Here is a 20,504-nt window from a genome sequence, read left to right as displayed (position 1 = left end):
ATATCAGCTAATGGGACAAAAAGGCATGACAGAGTGTCCTCCTTAATAGCCCAAATGCAACCAAATATATTCTGTGCTGCTGACACGCGTTATCTTGGTTATCCTTTGGTGAAGAAAATGCATGAGTAATCAAAGTTAAGACCACTTTGTTCCATGATTTGTTTGTTATTTAAGTGGTGTGGTCCTTCTGGATTTAGATGCCAAAGTGGCCAGAAAGAAAAACTCTGAAGATGTGAAAAATTACTTCAAAGGATTTGGGAGCCTTGTGCACACTGGGATTTTGTTTTGATCTTTCACAGCTTAACAGCATTATAACAGATTGCCTGCAATCTTTTGGATAAAATCATTCCTTAGTTGCTATGATGTGTTCTGTTTTCCTGCTTTTGCTTGGTTGGGATTTTTTAAATTATGATTTTAAAAGATGCTTATGTGAGAATTAAATAAGCATCTCCTTTTATGTAGGTCACAAATTCTTAGTAAAGGTTGTTACTGCTGCAGTCAGAATGTTAAATCTAATTCCTAATGCTGCAGTAAAATGTGTTGTGCAGGTCTGGCACCAGGCAGATGTCACAAATACAAGGTCTCAGGAAACGTAGCTGGACTTACAAGGCATATGAGACGATCTTCTTTTGGCAGGTATGAGACCTTCTGGGTTATGTTTTGTTCCAGTCTGAAAATAAATGAAAAGCATTACAAACATAGAACAACTTCCTATAGAAGAGCACAAGCACAGGCTCAGAGTCTGGAGTTCCAGGGTTTTGCTTTGCATTGCTTTTATTATTTTTTTCTCAGCCAGAAGAGAATTAGGGGCTGTGGTATCTAAGCAAGCTGACTTTGCTGTCCTTGAGTGACTGGTGCTGAACAACTCTGTATTTGGAAGACTTTGGGTTGCTTAATTGTCAAGGGAGGACAGAGTTTTGTTGCAGCTTCTCTCTAGTTTTGACTGTGAGCTGTACTTCAGGAACAAGATCAAAAACCCGAAGCCAGTCTGGAGCCAGTTTATTGCTGTTGGATGCTACACCGAGATAGGAGTGAGCAATGGATAGGAGGAGGACACGGGGAGCAGTGCAATGGCAAGGCACACCACTCACATTCAGCGCCTGCACCAGTGACCCCAGCTTGGGTGCAGCCTGGGGTGCAGGTCCCCCAGCTGCAGCACCCAGCTATGCTGAATGCCCACGTTGCTGCAGCCCCCCAAGAAGGGTGAAAGGCTTCAAAAGGGCTTGGAAACTTGGAGCGGCTCTGACCTGGTGGGAATTCCTAGGGGTCAGTGGGTGCCTCACGCTCTCTGGCTGTACGAGGGGGGCTTGTACCAGCAGCAGACACAGCCACCGGCTGCCGCAGCGCTGGAGGCGTCTGGAAATCTTCATCCCCGTTACCTCCCTTGATGATTTTTATTACCTAGAGGAATGGCCGCATGGCCAGGACGGGCCCAACAACCGCTGTCCTATCCCAAAGAGCCTGGCGACGGCTGAGGAAGGGGCCCGCAGCGCACCTGAGGCGGTGGCAGCCCCGCCTCCCCACGCTGTATCTTTAAGGCCCTCCTCCTCTTCCTCACCCTGCTCCTCCCCGCTGGCCCTCCCTACATCCATCCAGCCATCCCTGACTCGCTGCTGCTTGCTGTCGCCGGGCTCTGTCTCGCCCGCCTTTCCCCCCCCCACCTTCCCCATCCCCGCCGCCAGCCATGGCCGACATGAAGACCGGCATCTTCGCCAAAAACGTCCAGAAACGCCTCAACCGCGCCCAGGAGAAGGTGCGCAGCGGGGCATCGCGGGGGGGCGGCTGCGGGGCTGGGGAGGGGCGGCCTCGCCCCGGTGGGCAGGAGGGGGAAGGCGGTGGCGGTGCCCGCGGTTTGTGAGGGGAGGGCGGCCCCGCTTTCCCCTCAGCGCTCCCCCTCTGCCCTCTCGGGGGATGCGGAGCCGCCGGCGGGGTCGGTGTTGTTATGTAACTGCCCCATATAACGGTGCCCGCCGCCCCTCGGCCGTGCCGGTGTCCGTTCGTTCCTCACCTCCGGGCGACCTGAGGGTCGCTGCCCTGAAGGGATGCGGTGGTGCCGGTGCTCGCCTGCCGTAGGCCCGGAAGGGCCGCCGCTTCCTCGCCCGCGGGGTTAGGCCAGGCGGCTGCGCTTCGCACCGCGGCGGGGCGGACGGGTTGCGGTGCCGGCCCGCGGCGGGCAAGCGGGGTTCGCCTCGCCTCGCCTCGCGTCGCCTCACCGCGCCTCACCGCCCGCTCTCCTAAGAGGATTGTATTTCCTTTAATATCCACGCCGGCTCATCCCCGCCTGGAGCGGTGTGACAGGAACCCCCTTCGTGTGGCCGGAGCCCACGGCTTCGTTGGCAGCGCTCCGGTTTTGGGGGGCTGGTCACTGTTGTGCAGTTAATAGCGATGGTTGTTTGGAAAGCTCGGCGCCGATTCTGGCGTTTCTGTTGCCTGGAAATGAGCAGCCGTCAGAGTCGGGGAGAATTTGCATGAGTTTCTGGTCGGAAATGCTGGCTGCTGTTTATTTTGCTCCTTTTCAGTAATAAAAGCCGATAAGTATAAATGTTCCACACAGTAACTCCTGTTTAGCTGTTTGCTGTTGCAGAACGGGACCAGATACAGACATTAAACCATGCAGAAAACCATTTGTGGGTGACTATATATAGCATCCCTATCAGCTATTAGTACGGTTGGTTATAAAGCTGTTCTCAGCATGAATTTGGGAGGCACAGTTGTCAGCAAGCATTGCAAGACATCTCTTTTGAGGGAACGTAAAACCTTTATACCCCTCTAGCATGTATCCTATGCTGCTCCATGCCCTATGTAATAGGGCTCTGGAGAATTAATAGATATTATTTTATGACCACTATTTCTCATACTTCACTGCCTATAAATCCCCACTTCCTTTTGGCCACAAATTGAGCTCTGTGGAGCTCAAAGAGAATAAGAAGTGGTGCAATTAATAGGTAGAAAAGTCTCATATGTAATCATGTCATTATTTAAGAATTTAATGGTTGAGGCTGTCATAGGCAAGTGATGGATCTTTCCCTTAGAAATACTCCTGTCTAGCTCCCAAGGTCATAAAGTACAAGACTCTTCAATACCAAAGTCATGATAGTGAGTTGAGCTGGGTCTGTAGCTGGAATAGAAGCCTAACAATCCTGTCTGTCAGTGTTGTTACACCACTGCTTTACCAGATGGTTAATTGTAAGTCTTTACAATCCCTTGTACTCTTTTCAGGTGTGTCTGTTCTTGTTTACAGAAATGAGTGAGCATACCAGAGAGTGCTCCTTAATCCAAGTCCTTGAGGTGCTGGTGTCCTGGCGCAGGCTACTTGTGCATCAGCCCCAGGATAGGCACCTCAAGCCCAGGGGGTGCCTTTGGTGCAACCTGGGGATGCTGCTGTGTGCCAGATGGGCTGCTTTATATCAGCCATGCTAACAAGGGGGGAATTTGTCTATTTTGATCTGCATGTATTGCAGTCAAGTGTCTGGTGATTTTGGCCTCACTTTGGTGTCTGGGGGGGTTTCTTACGGAAGTGTTCTGAATGTTGCATATTTACAGACAATGAAAGCTGTTAGTAGGTCACATAGTACCATGTAGCTCTGTATCCTTGCTTCCCTTTTCATGGCATGCATACGCAGTGATTGTGTGAGCTATGATCGTCTGTTCTCTTGTGCGTACAGTTCTGGTTGGCTTTGAGTTCCATTATGGTTATTAAACATAAAATCCTGTGTTATTTTTGCTAAAACTTAACCTTAAAAAAACCCAAACAAACAAAAATATAAAACCAAAAAAACAACCCCAAAGGTCCCCAAGTGGGAGTGATAGCGAGTGACTGATTTTTGTTTGTTTGCTTTGGGGGCTTGATGCCAAGAAGTTAATTGTATTTAGGAGTTAAAAGTCTATGATTTACCTGACTTCTGGTGGTCTGAATATGATGGCATTGTGACAGATGTGTAATATCAGACTGGCTTAAAGAGATTTATGAATACATTAAGTTGTTTCATCTTGTTGCTGTTACTGGAATTGGGCACCTTCAGTTTAATCTGTCCTTATAGTCAGTCGTGTTTCTAAAGCATTTATACATGTTTTCCAATTATTTATTGATGCAATGTAAGTATTAAAAACATAAATACCTACGTAAACCATAAGCCTTCATCTATGGAAACTTCTTCTAATGATGCTATCATTATCTGCAATTCTTTGCAGTCTAGGAGAAATACTTGTAGGGTGTAGGTAGTGTATGTGCCCATATACACGTGTGTCTGGTCCCTATATTACAAAAGGTAAATCACTGACATAAACACATCTCACATTTGTAAATCAAACTGTCTCAAGTGCTAATGAGGGGAGGAAGGCAATTGTCCAAAATGGGCTGGACTGGGCTAGTACTCAAATCAAAATGTATTTTTGAACATCTAGAAATAGTAATTGGTCACTTCATTTTTCGCATCATACATAAAATAGTAGCACATGTGCCCTGGCACCTGATTGAGTCAATAAGTGTCCCATTTACTGAGTTACACCACTTTTCACTGCATTTCTTCACTGACTTTTTCCCCCTGAGTTCAGGAAGTGTGGATGTGCTGAGCTGGCAGCATCTGTTGGAAGCTGCCAGCAGTCAACAGAAGAATCTGGATTAAAGTTTTAAAAGTATTGGTGCTATTTAGGAGCCTAGAAGTCATAGATACAAATGAAACACTGATGTGTTTAAAGGTCTGTTTATATTGAAACCTGAATAGATATATTGGTATCCAAGGCTGTCTGAGTTAGTTCTGAGGACAAAAGTACTTGGAAGAAAAGCCTTGTAAACTGGACTAACATTGGCTAGCTTGCAAACAGCAGAGACCTCCCAGGATTTGTTGCAGATTGTTAAAAGGGGTCCTGTTGTAACATCTGCTACATCCTTTAGTACTCTGGAATGAATCCCATCTGGTGCTGTGGACTTCATGAATACTCAACAGGTACAACTGGTTCCTTACGATTTCAGTGTCCACAAATGGAAAGGTACTCTTCCTGCAGGTGTGGTCCTCCATTTCAGAGGATTGAGCTGCCAAAGGTAGTGCCATGCAGATTTACTCTAGTGCAGAGAGTGAATGGCTATTATGAGTGGTCTCTGATCAACAGGGTTGGTGTCTGCTGTGGCCTGAGAGAAGAGTGTATGAACCCAGAAGACTTTCAAACACCACAGTTCATGCTTGCTGCTTGAAAATCTGTGCAGATGGTCAAATTATCTCGAGGCCATCCACAGTTCTTGCCCCCATTAGAAGGTGCATAACTCCTTCCCAGGCATTGGCTCTGCTACATGGTTGTGGGTATTCCACTGTCTTCTGCTAGTGCAAGGCTGGGAAGAAATGTCATCAGAGGTTTCCTCATCATTTTGTGGTAGGGAAGGGAGGAAGTAGGAAGATGAATAGAATAGAGTAGAATAACGTAGCACCGCATAGCTCAGCTGGAAGGGCCCTACAGTGATCATCAGTCCAATTGCCTGACCACTTCAGAGCTGACCAAAAGTTCAAGCATGGTATTAAGGACATTGTCTAAATGCCGCTTCACTGACAGGTGTTGGGCAGCGATCCCGTCTCCAGAAAGCCTTTGCCAGGGTTTGACCACCCTCTCATCATAAACAGGGTTGGTGCTGTCACAACACTTCCAAAACTCAGGTTCAGGAAGACTCCATGAGAGCTTCTTGTGTGACTCTTGAAAATCCACCTAATGCATTTTTTGATGTTGAGCTTCTAGTCATTAGTATATCTGGTTTCATCAAAACTTAAACATTCCAGTTTGAGAACTTTGGAGGCTTAACTAGTATTTAAAGAATTGTTAAGGAGGAGATTCCATAAAGGATACACATGCATGAGTTGGATGTAAGAATATATTTGTGAAAGGCATGTTACATATATTGTACCTGTGCCTGCAGTGTGATGATACGGTTCCGGCAATCTTTGGGCTCATATAAGCAAATTGCTGTCTAATGATTTAAAACATTGGCCCCACAGATGTTATAAAATCTAGTAAACTGGTGTCATTACAGTATTATGACAGACTACAACATCTAGGGCCCTGCTGGCAGCAAGCACATGCAATGATGAGGCAACTTCATCTCTGAAGAGCTAATTTCTGGTTTTAAAACCCAGAATAGAAGCCAGTAACTTATCATATGGTAGTATGGTCTCAACTACACAGCTCTTGTAGGTTCAGGTTCTAGTATAATAAAAAAATTAATTTCCCATTTTTAGTTTTTTTTTAATAGAAATTTTAGAAGAGTGGGAGCACAAATGGTTATTTGGTCCATTCTAAACCAAAGCAGAATCAGCTGTACTTAAAATTCTTCGTTAGAAGTGTTTGTTTTTTTTTCTTGCCAACTCTTTTAAGTATGTAATGGTGGAGATTTTGCAGTTTTCCTAAAATCATCTGTGCCACTCTTTTGGCATCTCCATTCAGAAAGACCTCACTGAATATAAAGGTCTTATTTTTTTGCAGTTCAAGCCCTTTATTCCCCATTCTAGCTTTTCTTGTTGTAGAGGAGTGTGTTCTTTCTTCTTGTCTCAAAGTTTACAAGTGATTTTCCTCTCTTGTCAGCATTCCATATGATCTCACTGGAGTTGTCATATGACCCTCCCAGCCAGGTCAAATAGTAGCTATTTGATTGTGACTGCTTTCAACTCTTAGTTTCCAATGTGCAGGTTAAAAGGTAGAGGTAGGTTCTCGTTGCCAAGCACGTAAAAAGGAGAGAGAAAACCCCTGTTAGGCTCTTGAGTCATATGAAGGAAGGTAATGTTTCTCCCCATATGCAGTGTTAGCCATGAGTTACCATTTAATACACACTTCCTTGCTGCCACTGAGCTTCCATTAAATCAATAAAGTACTGTTTCTTCTGTTTTATGGGGAACATATCTTCTTGTTTGCTGACTAAAGCATTATTAATATCAAGGCGAGCTCTTCTGTTCTTGCTTGGCAGTTTCACCTTTTCACTTTGATTATTTCTCTTTCAAATGTTCTCTCTACGCTTCACTTAGACCGTCTTTTTAAATTTTGTTTTTAAAAATCTGCTGCTAATTTGTTGGACTCGGGTCTGGACTCGCTCCTCTAGTAAATCCTTTCTCTTGCATGGTTGTATTGTCTAAGACCCAATGTTTCTGACCCAAGGTCATGCAGGCTGTCAGTGAAGCTGTCATCAGTGGCCCTCATCCCCTCCTCAGTGCACTGCCACCTTCCTGTTGTGGCATGATTGAGCATGTGACTTACAGGCACATAGTGGAGAGATGTTGGGATGGTGATAACCTGTGTACCTGGAAAATACAGGAATTCCTGGTCCAGATTGATCACTACCATCTGCCTCCTAGAGCAGGATGTGCTACGAGGGGAATACACTTTGCTTTTCACCTCAGTAGCTCAAGTTTTCTGCACTGGCTAGGAGGAACTGCGAAGGAAGCTGCTCAGCACCTTGTTAAAGCAGGATATCACAGTGGGAATAAATGGTGGAGAAACACCGCCTAAGCATGGGGATGAGAGGAGGGCATGGAAAAGAGAGCAGCACGGCTGGCCAGGCCATGGAGAGCCCCCTTCACTGGCTTGCCAGGTAGCAAAAACAAGAATGGGATGACAGACTACTGGGTTTGGGAGAAAATGAAATTAGAGGCAAAGATGCCTTTTAACGCTTTCCTGCAGTTGCCTACATGAAGAGGACCACAGCCCCCTCAACTTGCTGGGATATGGCAGGGGGATTTCTTCACCTGCCCAAAATATGCACAGGGGATTCATCCCCACCAAATTCTCTGATCAGGCAGCAGTCACTGCCTGTTATGCCAGTCCTCCTGCTCACCTCAGGGACTGCAGAGCATGGGGAGAAGGGGTAGCAGATGGCTCTGCTGCTTCAACATGGAGAGCATTTTCCTTAGGGAACTGCTGTTTGGTATAGTTCATTGAGCTCTGCTGCAAACTCAGCTGTTTGGAGCCTCCAATCCAAAGTGTCTCAAGTACTGGATTGCTCTTCCCCAAATGTTCTGCAGCATCAGTGCTGTGCATTGCTGAGCCTTTGCTGTTCTCAAATACAAGATAATTGGTTCCTGACCTAATGGGTAGCTAAGCTAGTTAGTCAATAGTTGCTGAAATCATAAACTGATGGCCAACCTGGAAATGCAATTGTGTCACTTTGTCATATTGACTCTCTGCTAATTGGAGTTTATAAATCTATTTAAGAGGATAAGGTAAAATATAGGCCTGTGGTAAAGACACATATAATACATTTCTGAATTGTCTATTTGTGCTATGAGAAAGCTAAAGCTACCTTTCTTTCTTTGCTCTCATTATCTGTAGAGCACGTGCAGAGCACAGGCAGGTGTAGACAGGAACCTAAGTGGTAAAATTCTGTTCAGGTATTTCTAGGAAGGTTGGTAGGGCAGTGGGAGAGGAATTCAGCAGCCTTTCTATGGGTGGGGGGCACAGAGAAAGGAGGGGCTGGGCCACACTTCAAGACTGGTCTCTGACTCCTAGTGGTCTGCTACTACTTCTCGGTTTTCTGTTGTGCCTCCTTTTTCTCCCCCCACCTTGTGACTCCTGCTTTCTCCTAGGTAACATCCTCTGCTTTGTTCTCATCTCTGTAGTAGATTAATTTCTTTGATGCTTCCTTCAAGTCGCAGCTTGGAGTCCCTTTCACTCTGCTTTTTTGTAACCGTGAGATTGCTAGATCTGTGCTTTGTAGTGAGACAGAGGCCAGTGCTACAGTCTGTGAACTGCAATCAATCTTCTTTATCCGTGATACAAAAGAGGAGAGGAAGGCCTGCCAAAGTCTTGGGCCATCACTAAAACAACCATTTCTAGTCAAGATTAGCAAAAAAAACCTCTATTATTTTTTTTCCAGAAAGACTTCACAAAATGCTGTCATTCCAGTGTGTACACACGTGCCTAAACATGCTTTCAGGGAGCTGTCAGTCTTGCTTTTCCCAGGCTTCAGTCTGAAAAATGCTGTGAGAACAGATTGATGTTTTATTTTCAACAGAACAGGGGTCTGAGAAAATAAAAGTTGCCTAAAGAACACAGAGGACTGGTGTGCATTTGCTTGTGTCCTTACAGAATTATAAGAGGCTAGTGGTGTGTAGCTGAAGTAGGTGATAGCCTACAGTGCCATGGGAATGCAATTGTTTCTACTGATGATTCATGCTTTATGTCTCAGCAAAGCCTAGTTAAGTGACCCACATGCACAAGGGTTAATGTACTTAAAAAACAAAGTAGAAGCAGATTAAACACTGTGTACACACAAACATCCTGACTGAATAAAGGTGATCCATTTTCCATGGAGAATAATCTATCTTGGAAATCTAAGAAATGACATTGATTTTTCATATGAAATGCATGTATTAGGTTGAGATTCAGGAAGTTGTTTCAAGACTTATTTGCATGCGGGGGTGTGTAGGAGAATAAATAAAAAATGTGATACTGTCATTAAACCTGTGCAGATCTGTGCATGGATGCTGTTGCTTGTATTTAAACCAGGCTTCCAGTTGTTCCACTTGGCATTATCGCCTAAATCCCTCTTGGTTTATGTGGGTGTTATTTTTTCACACTGGTGTAGCTACTCTGTGCAGTTTGGATGAACTTTATAAATATGTAAGGCATGCTGCTACAGTGGGTCTGCTGTGAGCATGAAATCATGTCTTCAAAATAAAATTGTCAGTAATATTAAGTATAGGACAAATTTTAGTCCTGTAAAAATCCTGAGGAATGGCTAATGAGGCTAATCAGAGAGGAAAGAAGTTAATTGATTGCCTCCTGGTTTTCACATCTGTAGTAACCACATTCCTATCACGGGGGAACAGAAGTGCTAGGATCAAAAGCAGAAAAAAGGAAAGGAAAACTCATGGGTCTACTCAGGTCTGCAAAGAGGCAGGAGCACAGCTGGGTCCAGAGGCTGGTTGGTCTGGTGCAGGCTTAGGGCAGATGTCCCCATGGCTGACCTTGCTAACTGAAGGGACACCATGCAGGCAGGGGCGGGCTGACTGCAGCAACCGTAACCTGATCACGGTGGGACCATGTTCAGGAAGCAGGAAAGGAGCAAATTCAGTGTGTGTGAAGCAGCAAGTGGAAAACAGCCACAACAGAATGAGGTTGATATGTCAAAATGAGAAGATGGCTGGCTGAGCTCCAAAAACTAAGCTGGATGTTTGGAGACAAGATAGGAATTTGAAATACGGAATTTGGATTTCAAGACATCTGGGAGTATAACAGTGCAGGGAAATGCCTTTGATTTTAAAAACCAGTACAGTTCTCCCTCTGTATTCTCAAACAATTGCTGGATTAATTAGTGAAGTTAATGTGACAATCTTGCAGGCAGAGTTAGTATTAGGACAGTTGTATCTTAGCATTTGTTCATCTCCCCTCTTCTTTCTTTGTACTTCTGTCTCATGTCATCCTTTCCTTGCTCTTTTTCTTTCCCCTCCTCTCTTCTCATATGCCCAAGAAAACAAGTTGTTGCAGACTTAACCACCAAAGCCATTTAGAAAATTGACTTCTGTTGTATCATGGGGTTACTTGATAGGTGAGCACAGCTGCACACTTTGGAGATGATTGCAGGCTTAGAAATCAGTGCTGAGCCTCCAAATGTTGCAGGCATTGAAAGAGTCCTGAATGTTCATTTGGTTTATTTGCCTCCTGATGTGTGTGAGAAGAGGGACATTGTTCTGGAAGAGGGCTATACCCTCAGGTTCTGCAGGGCTGATCAAGGTCCTCCTCATGTGGCGGGAGACTGGGAATAGAGTGACAGCACCCCACGTGGGCAGTGCAGAGTACCTAGGAAACATGGAAAGACAGGGAAGGTGAAATGGAGAGCAAAACTGCCTAGTAGTTGAGACAGCAGTGCATGGAGTATGAAGGTGAAGGAGTCTGCAGTGGACTGCGCTCATGGGCTTTTATACTGGGAGCTCCAGCGGAGTCCACAGGAACTTCACCCAACTGGTATAGCCTTGGGGTTTGTCCCAGCAAGGCTGTCACTCCAGATCCAGAGAAGTCAAAGGTGCTGTGTGTACCCGAAGGCATTTGAACTTACTTCTGCCTTCTATTCTTGTACTAAAAAACCCTGCCTCCTATGAAATTTGTGTTTCCAAGGTCTGAAAAGCATGTTTCAGGGAAGGCAAACCTCACTGATGTTTTGCAGAGCTGAAGAGAGTTTTATTCTTAACACCATCCTGGCATTGTATTTTCTTGTAGCCCCAATCCAATAACATAGTTGTTGCAAGCACAGTGCTAATATCTGTTATGCATTGTTTTGTATTAGGGTAAAAATAAATAGTAATTCATCTGGGTCAATGTGATAGCCGAGCTCAGAAGCAAATTGGGGAGAATTTGTCAACCCTTAGCTGATAAACACATGTTCCATTTGAATAGCATCTTAACCCTTTAATGAGTCGCATCTCCAAGAGTCATGAAGTGGCACCGTGTCAGGACATTGAGGAACAAGCTCTGTCCAATATGGTTCAAATATGGACAGACATATTTTGAATCAAGAACATGTGTTTGCAGACTGCAGGATGAATGCAAGTTTGGGTATGGTGTGTTTTGCTCAATGCTTCAAGCTGAATTTTGCTGTTGAGTTCTGGTTTCTATAGTGAGGGCTGTTTTTATAGGCAGTCTTTATGTGGGAAATAATTAAAACCTGGTCCCCATTAAAAAGCATATTTTAAAGGTGGCATTGTGCAGTACTGAGGTTGCTATGTCACTTTTCTGAAGGGTCTGTTCTTGGGAGCAGTAAATCATCATTTTTGACTTCTAGTATCTAATTTCCAGTTTGACTCAAAGCACTTATGCCAATGTCTGTTTGCTAATGCTCATCAGCAGCCCGTCCTACCAAAGGCTTACCATGAAGTACACTGTTTAATAGTGGTGTTGGATTTGCCCAGTAGTATCTGTTACACAAAGTGTTTGTGGGATTTAAGTAGCAATATAAATCTGGCCAGTTTTTTCCCTTCTCTGGCTCAAAGAAGGGTATTTTTTACACTCCATTATACAGAAAGATTCATTCAAGGCATGAAAGCAGTCACCAATCAAACATTTTATTGCACATTAATGCATCTTAGAATATTTGCATGCTTAATGGATATGAAAAGAAACAGGCAGTGAAAAGTCAGTCTCAAATACACTTGTTATTCCTCTACTCTTTCTCTGTAGGTCAGGGTATTTTTGTTTCTGCTTCAGGGAAGGTGTTGTCATGCTGTTGACAAAAAAAATCACCTCTGTCAGGTTGTGATGAGTTTTCTGTCTTTTTTTTTTTATTGGTAAGACTTCATAAAAGAACTGGAAGTAGCAGGAAAGTGGAAAAAAGCTTTCTAAAAAGAGGTGCAAACACATTTCTACTAGACGATGTGGACACCACAGGTAATGTCTCAATCTAAACTAGCTTTATGTATACCAGTAGTGAGCAGGTGATTTCCTGTCAGGCCAAAATTACCTGCTTTACTATGAAAAAGTGTTAAGGAGCATGTTTCATCCCAGGTTTTTAGCTCTGGGACTTTCTGAAGGCCTTAGTTCCCACTCACTTTCCTCTTTTAATTTAGGGTTGTTGATAACTCAATTCCTTATTCATAAACATGGCTTTCTGTGCTGCCAGCACCTGCTGAAGTGTGGCATGGAGGGTTTCCCCCTTGATCTCCTCAGTTTTAAGAGCACGTCATTCTCTTACCTTTAACCTAATGCTTTTGTATACAGAGAAGACTTCAGGGCCAGACTAGTTTGATGCATGACAAAGTTACAAAAGAGACATGTAGAAGGTGTACACTTGACACTTATTACATGGTCAAGCTGGGCATCCATTGAAGTGAATATGAATAATGATTGAGAAAGAACTGAGCACCAGCCTGCCATGGTGTGTTTGTTGCAACAGGAAGCTGGTAAACAAACAATATTTGGTCAAGATAAGTTCCCCTGCTTTCCACATCTACTGTACAGGTCTGTCTGTCCTGAGTGGGATACAGGTAGGTTTTCTTTGTGGATCTTGTTCCATAAGAAAATGAAATTCCTATCTAAAGATTTAGGAAAGCATTATACCTTCTCTACAATATCCTTTTCCATATTATTTAGGAACTAAGATTAAAAAATTGTCTTTCACATTTGCAGTCTTAAGAGAATTTTGTCATAACTTTATGTCAAAATGGAGAGCAAGCACACCCATGTGTTAATATAAATTGAACCCAAACAGATGGTTGGATAACTTTATATAATGTATGATGCTATCAGAATTAAAGAACTCAGCCTTGCAGTACTTATAATTTAGTGAACAGTAGACAAGCTGTGTCTGATTCCCACAACATAGTGTTGATACAGAATTAAGTGACATGATGGTTAACAAAGGCTGGTGCTTCCAGGTGAGAATTCAAGTTGAGGTGGGGCTACGGATTTAAAATGAAAGGGAGCTATGGTAACTTCTTAATATCTTTCCACCTACTATAAAATGAGAGCACTAGCGGTTCAAATATGGACCAAAATAAACACTGGTGTATCTGGCATAGAATGTTTTTATAGATCTAGTAGGAAAAATGACAAATTGTTGAAGCTTACAATCAATATATGGTACTTTCCAGAAAAGTGTCTCTATTGTAGGTTGCACAGAGAAGCTGTGGCTGCCACATCCCTTACTGTGTTCAAGGCCAGGATGGATGGGGCTTGGAGCAGCCTGGTCTAGTGAAAATTGTCCCTGCCTGTGGTGGGGGTTGGAACTGGATGAGCTTTAAGTTTCCTTCCAACACAAACCAGTCTGTGAGTCAGGAGTCTATGATCAAATCCAGTTACTCTGTGTTATGTAAACCTGAGCTATAGTAAAGAGCATAATAATTTCAAAACAATGGGTCATTTTATAATCCTGGATGTGTGGGTGTCTATTGTTGCTTGGTCCATAAAATTTGCAGTAGCTAATTTTACCAGGAATGTGAGAAAATGCCTGTATTCCCATCTGGCATCTGACTGATGCTTTGGTCTCTGACAAGCAGAGGAGTGACAGAGCTCTTCCTTCCCCACCCCCTTCAAAAGAAAAGGCTGTGGTTGATATGTATGAGATAAACCGGGGGAACAGTCCTTCACTGACATGGCTGTTTCTGTGATTCATACTCGTAGCAAGAGGTATTTTGCTCTATCAGTAATCTTATACAAATATACTGGACTATGCAGATTATTAATACGTACATTTAGCAGGAAGAAATGTGCAAAACCTTAGCCTCAACCAGATTTCCACCTATGCTTCGTTTATTCCCTTTGCCTTTTTTTTACTGTTGTGAGTTGCTCTAATACATAACCTGATCTTAAATTGAACTGTGTGGGAGTTTAGTCAGAATAAAAGAATTCAGATCAGAGCCATGCCTCAAGAAGCACTGATTATATCTGTCACAGTATTTAGGATTTATGCCTATTACAAATTATGATGAACTTGATATCAAATCAGTATAGTAGCTGCCTTTTAAAGATTTGATTCTACTCATGTTGATTTTATTCACAGCAGGATGAGGCTCTGAGGGTTAACTATAATCCAGTTCACTGTGCTAGTGCAAGATCTAATACTACATGTACTCCCTGTACTGGCTCTGCATGGGACTGGATTTAAGTTGTAGCTGGTTGTGTAGCTTTCTGCAAATCAGGCCGATGCTTTTTTGAGTGTAGTAGTATATATGCATATATTGTGTCTTCCAGTACCTAAAGGGGGCTTACAAGCAATCTGCAGAGGGACTTTGTGCAAGGGCCTGTAGTGACAGGACAAGGGGGTATGGCTTTAAAATGACAGGGGAGATTTAGATTAGATATTAGAAAGCAAATCTTCCCTGTGTGGGTGCTGAGGCACTGGCACAGGGTGCCCAGAGAAGCTGTGGCTGCCCCATCCCTGGCAGTGTTCAAGGCCAGGTTGGACACAGGGGCTTGGAGCAACCTGCTCTAGTGGAAGGTGTCCCTGCCTGGGGCAGAGGATTGGAATGGGATGAGCTTTAAGGTTCCTTCCAACCCAAACCGGTCTGTGATTCTGAGGATTTTTTATTTCAGGGATATCAGAAGCCATGTTGTGAAATCTTAAGCAGTTATAGGCTGGGGTCTCTCCTTTCTCTGAGGGAGTTTGTCTGGTTATGCCAGCAGCAAATCTGCCCTGGAATTGTAAAATTCCTGTCTGTTCTTCCCTGGTTGACCTACCAGTGGCCTGCATAAATCAATACCTCTAATTTGATGATACTGCAAGTTTTGTGGCTAATTATAAATGTTCCAGCAAATTTGAGTAAACCTACACAGCTACTACATCCAGCTGGGGGCGAAATGCCTGGCACTGACCTGTGCTGATGTCTTGCAAGGGTGCGTGCAGGTCACTTGCTCAAGCCTCTTGCTTGCTCCCTGTGCAGCAAACACCTACGCACAGGTACAGGGGGATTAATACATCAGTCTGGGACCTTCTGTCACTGCTTTTAATCTTGCTAATTTTTCCTTGCCTGTTTGTACCCCGCAGTTGATAGTACTTGGAAGGTGCATGCAGTTTGATTGTTCCCTTTTCTTTTTCATGCACATCAACACCTTACTTTTAATCTGTTTGCTTCACTTGTGGCTGGACCAAAAGTGTGCAATGTGTAGGCTAGACCCTAAGAATTATCAGGCTAAAAGACAGTGTTTCTTCCCCTCATTTGTTTTTTTTTTGTTTGTTTGTTTTTTTTTTTTTGCAGAATAAATGTGACTTGTTCATGCTAATTTAATTAAAAAGAAACAACCCTACCCCCCAAAAAACCCAAAACACAACCCCCCATGGTACTTTTACTTGGCTGGTTGTGGTAACTATACAGTACAGCAGTGGATTGCATACGACTGTAGCCATCTAAGGAAGGGAGCGTTACCTGAAATTGTGATGGACCATACAGAGGATTGTGACTGATATTGAGATACATCTGTAGTCTCTCACAGAGAATTCTTCTCTGGAAGGTGCTGATCCTAGAAGGGGCTCCAGATCATTGTCAAGGGTGAACCTGAGGCACCAGAAACACGTATTTCCCCTTTCTTAAATGGATCAGTGTTCACGTCTGTTTAGTTTAAAGCTAAGCACAAACTGAAGGGTTTGTCTGAACCAGGACTTCATGGCGCACAACATATGTGTCTCTGAGGACCTCGCTGCCTGAGCAAATGTATGCTGAGAGTAGTAGGAGGCTTGTGCTTGCCTTTCCACTATTCCCCTTTGCCAGAAAATATAACTTTTTATTTAATAGACCCTGGTATGTATATGTTTAGATTTTTCATATTCATACTCTTGAAGCATAATTTGCTCTCAATTCTATTAATTTATTTCCTGATAAAATGGCTATTCTGAAGCACAGGATAGACCCCCATATGTACTCTACATAATAAATTTTTACTAACTTCTTTTTGCAGGCTGCATGCATTTTGCAGGTTTTGGTCTGTGTTTAATATGCAGCTAACATGGTAAATGCTGAAATGCAGAGTAACTGTAAAGCCACTGGTAAAGCTCTGTTCTGCTGCAGGCAAGGGATCTAGAGATCTGCATTACATAGGCTGTAGCAGCCTTTACTCATAGGATATTTACAAATAAAGATGTCTGCATGTCATCTCTGAAACTGTTCCAAAGATGTGTGAATTACTGTTCATACATTAAGTGCATGTAATATATATTTTGTTCCTTTGATCAAAAGATAAAACATAACATAGCATTTATTTTCTTTATCCTGGGTAGGTTGTATTTGTCTTCTGTTTTTATTTTACCCCCAAAAGTACATGGGGATTGGGAAGGAGTGGGCACAAGACCCTTAAGGCCAGCTTAGGGCCTTAAGGCTAAGGGCAGCTCAGAAAACAATTCTATTCTATTGAGTAATACCATCAACCTTTCTCTGAAGTTTCATGTGAAAAGCTCAGGTTGAGTCTGATGATAGCCAAACAATACGTCTAATACTGTGTGCTTGCATGTATTTTTCATTAGAGGCCATTGTTATCCTTCATGGGCAGAAGAGGCAACAGAAAACTTAATCTTACACAGCCCAATGATAAAAAGCTGGTGTAAGCAACACTGCCCTTAGAGTGGAAGGATACCAGGAAATATTCAGATCTTGCATTTTTTAAAAGGACTTTCATCTTTATCTCTTCTCTAATTTTTCTAGCTCTGAGCTTTCTTTTTGTAGTGTTTTGGGATGTGAGAAACTTCAGCGTTATTTTTAATTGCTTTTACAAATCACAGCACAGTGACAAAGTAATTTGAAAATTTTACAAGTGATTCCTTTGGTATAAATTGTGAGGAACATGAGTACAATTATGGGTGGTAGAAATTTTCCCACTGAAAATCACATATAAGTTGAGAACAAAATGAAGTTTTGACTGAAAAGTGCCCCTTAGTGTATGAAGTATGGAGTACATTATGTTTGTTAATTACTTTCATCCTGTCCTGAAATTATTTTCATTATACTTTTAATTCACAGCAAAATAAACAAAACTGGTTTTGCTTCTCAACATTCTGTGAGCTGCTTATTTAAAAACTCCAACATGAAGTCAGGACATCTCAGTAAGGGAGATTCAAGCAGGAAAAAAACATCAGCTAAATGCTGAGCTAGAACTTTGTGAATCAAACTAAGATGGGCAAATACCCAATTCTTCTAGAGCACTTTTGACATGAATTTAAGAAGATGGTGTTAAATTACTTTGAATTACAAGGGATAGGAAGGGGGGTGGTGAAACAGCTTGAGCAGTCACTCCAGTATCTCTGAGAAATCCACTGAAGTGTGGAAGTATTGGAAATAAATGCTTCATGTTCAGCATTTTTGAGATATGTAAACATAACAGCTCAATGAGAGAAACAGACATTTCCAACCCAAACCTATGAAAAGGAGTCCTAAAAGGGCAGATGAAAGCGTGGTGGTAACTGAACTGGTAGAGAAGACATCAAGTGGATTTACAGGGAGGAAGGTAACCAGCCCAGGTCTCTCAGCCTGTCTGAAGAGCAGAGGTGCTCCAGCCCACTGATTGTCTTTGTAGCCTCCACTGGACTTGCTCCAGCAGGTCCACAGCCTTCTTATGTTGGCAGCCCCCGAGTTGTATACAGTACTATGAGCAGTTGCATGTATGTGATGCGTTTAAAGTACAAAATCAAGCAACTTCCTTATTAATGGAAGGGGAACTGCTGTGACTTCGGAAGCTTTGAGCTTTTCTTTCCTTGAAGTGCTGTCATGATTTGCCATTAATGACTGTGCTAGAACATGACAAGTTACAAAAGCCAGGCTATAAATATTTATCTTAAGCAGTCTTGATTGATTGTAAATGCTGGCATGAACTTAACAATTAAGATTAATTTTTTGTGGCTTTTAGGTAAAATGAGCCATTGGAATCACTAATGCCTGCAGGGAAACTGTATTAAACATCTTTTTTAAGTTCTGTTACTTTTGCTGAACTGACAGTCTTTCCTTCTTTGGCTGCTACGCTATTTCCTCCAATGCCAGATTTGTGAGCATCCTTGGGAGACTGTCACGTCCCTTGCTCCTGTGGCTGGGAGAGGAAAAGACAATAAAGTAAAATACCCTGTCATTTAGAGACAGGCTGTAGTAACTTATTTCTCCATACATTTTTTTTTCTCTCTTAGCAATATTAATGTCTCACGCTTCACATGGCAACAAGTAGTGAGAACGTGACACAGAGACTGATCTGTTGTGACATGGCATAATAAAGATGTCAAGATTTGACTTTTGGGACCTCTTGAGGGGGGCACTGGGAGGATCTGAATGAACATTTCCAACCTGAAGATGTCATCTGCCAGAAGTGCTGTCTTCAGTTACAAACTAGCCTGAGCAGTTTGCAGGTTGCACACACTTGGTTTCCTTTTCACAGAGCAGAGTCTGGCACTGCTGATGGCCTGCTGTTTGCAGTATGTGGACTGTGAATGAAATCCTAGCTTACAGCTCAATTACCAGGAGAAAAGGAGTTCTTAAAGCCTGGTATCACATCTGGAATATTGTGTCCAGTTCTGGGCCCCCCAGTTTAAGAAGGACAGGGACCTGCTGGAGAGAGTCCAGCGCAGGGCAACTAAGATGATTAAGGGAGTGGAGCATCTCCCTTATGAGGAAAGACTGAGGGAGCTGGGTCTCTATAGTTTGGAGAAGAGGAGATTGAGGGGTGACCTTATTAGTGTATATAAATATATAAAGGGGGAGTGTCACGAGGATGGAGCCAGGCTCTTCTCAGTAGCAAACAATGATAGGACAAGGGGCAATGGGTACAAACTGGAACACAAGAGGTTCCACTTAAACTTGAAGAAACTTCTTCTCAGTGAGGGTGACAGAACACTGGAACAGACTGCCCAGGGGGGTTGTGGAGTCTCCTTCTCTGGAGACATTCAAGACCCGCCTGGACGCGTTCCTGTGTAACCTTATCTAGGTGTTCCTGCTCTGGCAGGGGGATTGGACTAGATGATCTTTTGAGGTCCCTTCCAATCTCTAATATACTGTGATACTGTGATACTGTGGTATAGTCTTGCCCTGCTCTGAGAGGCTTTTGGAGGATGCAGAAGGCACCAGGCTTGGTGGTATGCCTGTGAGCTGCTCCCAGGATAGGACTCTACCTCAAATGCACAAACAGCCCTTAATTATGTATTTTGAGCATGAATTATTTCTTGACTTGATCACTATTGTCTTCTGCCAAGGCTGGAATGATTTAACGTGTTGATTGCTCACAGTTTTGCTGTCAAGCCTTGACTGTGATATCTGAATCCAGGGAAAACATTTGAATTACGATGAATGTGTAACTTGTGGAGAGCAGTGTGTAGGCATCAGGAACAGGATGCACCTAAATGCATAAGCTTATAGACACACTGAGCTGAGTGAGGAGTATATTGAGCACATAGTTTTCTTGTTGTAAAGACCATGAAACAAGCTGAGGAAAACTGAAGAGTCACTAAATGCATGCCATAACGAGTCTTGCATTGCTCTGACATACCTATGCCACCTCATCCAACTACAGTGGAGTGACATGGTTAGGGGGGCCAGCCTAGCCAGGTGATGATCCCATGGGAAAGTAGCTAGATGGCTGTGATGTTCACTAGCAAAAGTGCTCCAGACACTAACAAAGATGATGTCCCAGTACCAGCTTCCTGAAGCAACGCTATGCTCCAGCATTCTTGCTAGCTTAGGCCCCTTGAAAGTGACATTCATTTCCCAGATGCCTGTTACTCATAAAATACTTCTAGTATTTGTGTAATCCTGCTGATCTCCTACTGAATGGGAGAAGAGATTAACTAAAAATACCATGATAGAAGTGGAAATGTAGTAAACATAACTGGAACAATTATGTGTTGAGCAATGGTTTACGTAGAAACACTGTAAAAGTCTTATGTTACTGTGGGGTGAAATGTAATCGGAAGTGTTAATTTACACCTTAAATTACAGTAGTTGTCATTTCTCCTCCCCCTTATTTTTAACATCAAAGGGAAGTGATTCAGACTGAAAGAGCTCATCTGAATAAAACCTTGAGTCTTGTGATGTTGAAACAACTGTCTGTATGGATGCTTGCAAATGAAGATTTATTTGCTT

The 20,504-nt window shown here is 43.1% G+C and overlaps 1 protein-coding gene across 3 annotated transcripts in view; it reads left to right on the top strand.

The window, feature by feature from the left end:
* The first annotated feature begins 1,559 nt into the window (after positions 1 to 1,559).
* The window catches only part of LOC133223883 (amphiphysin), a 107,598-nt gene continuing 88,653 nt past the window's right edge, over positions 1,560 to 20,504 (top strand). For all 3 annotated transcript variants that reach the window (XM_061374998.1, XM_061374997.1, XM_061374996.1), the window contains exon 1: positions 1,560 to 1,753. In XM_061374998.1, the coding sequence (XP_061230982.1) occupies positions 1,685 to 1,753 (69 nt within the window). In that variant the 5' untranslated portion in view covers positions 1,560 to 1,684. The remainder of the gene's footprint in view (positions 1,754 to 20,504) is intronic.

Source organism: Neopsephotus bourkii, unplaced genomic scaffold (genome assembly GCF_033783945.1).
Source record: "Neopsephotus bourkii isolate Nb327-2 ecotype Australia unplaced genomic scaffold, CSIRO-AGI_Nbou_v1 NB_1655, whole genome shotgun sequence".
NCBI lineage: Eukaryota > Metazoa > Chordata > Aves > Psittaciformes > Psittacidae > Neopsephotus > Neopsephotus bourkii.
Note: the sequence above shows the minus strand (reverse complement) of the source record. Positions and strands in the feature narration are given on the sequence as shown.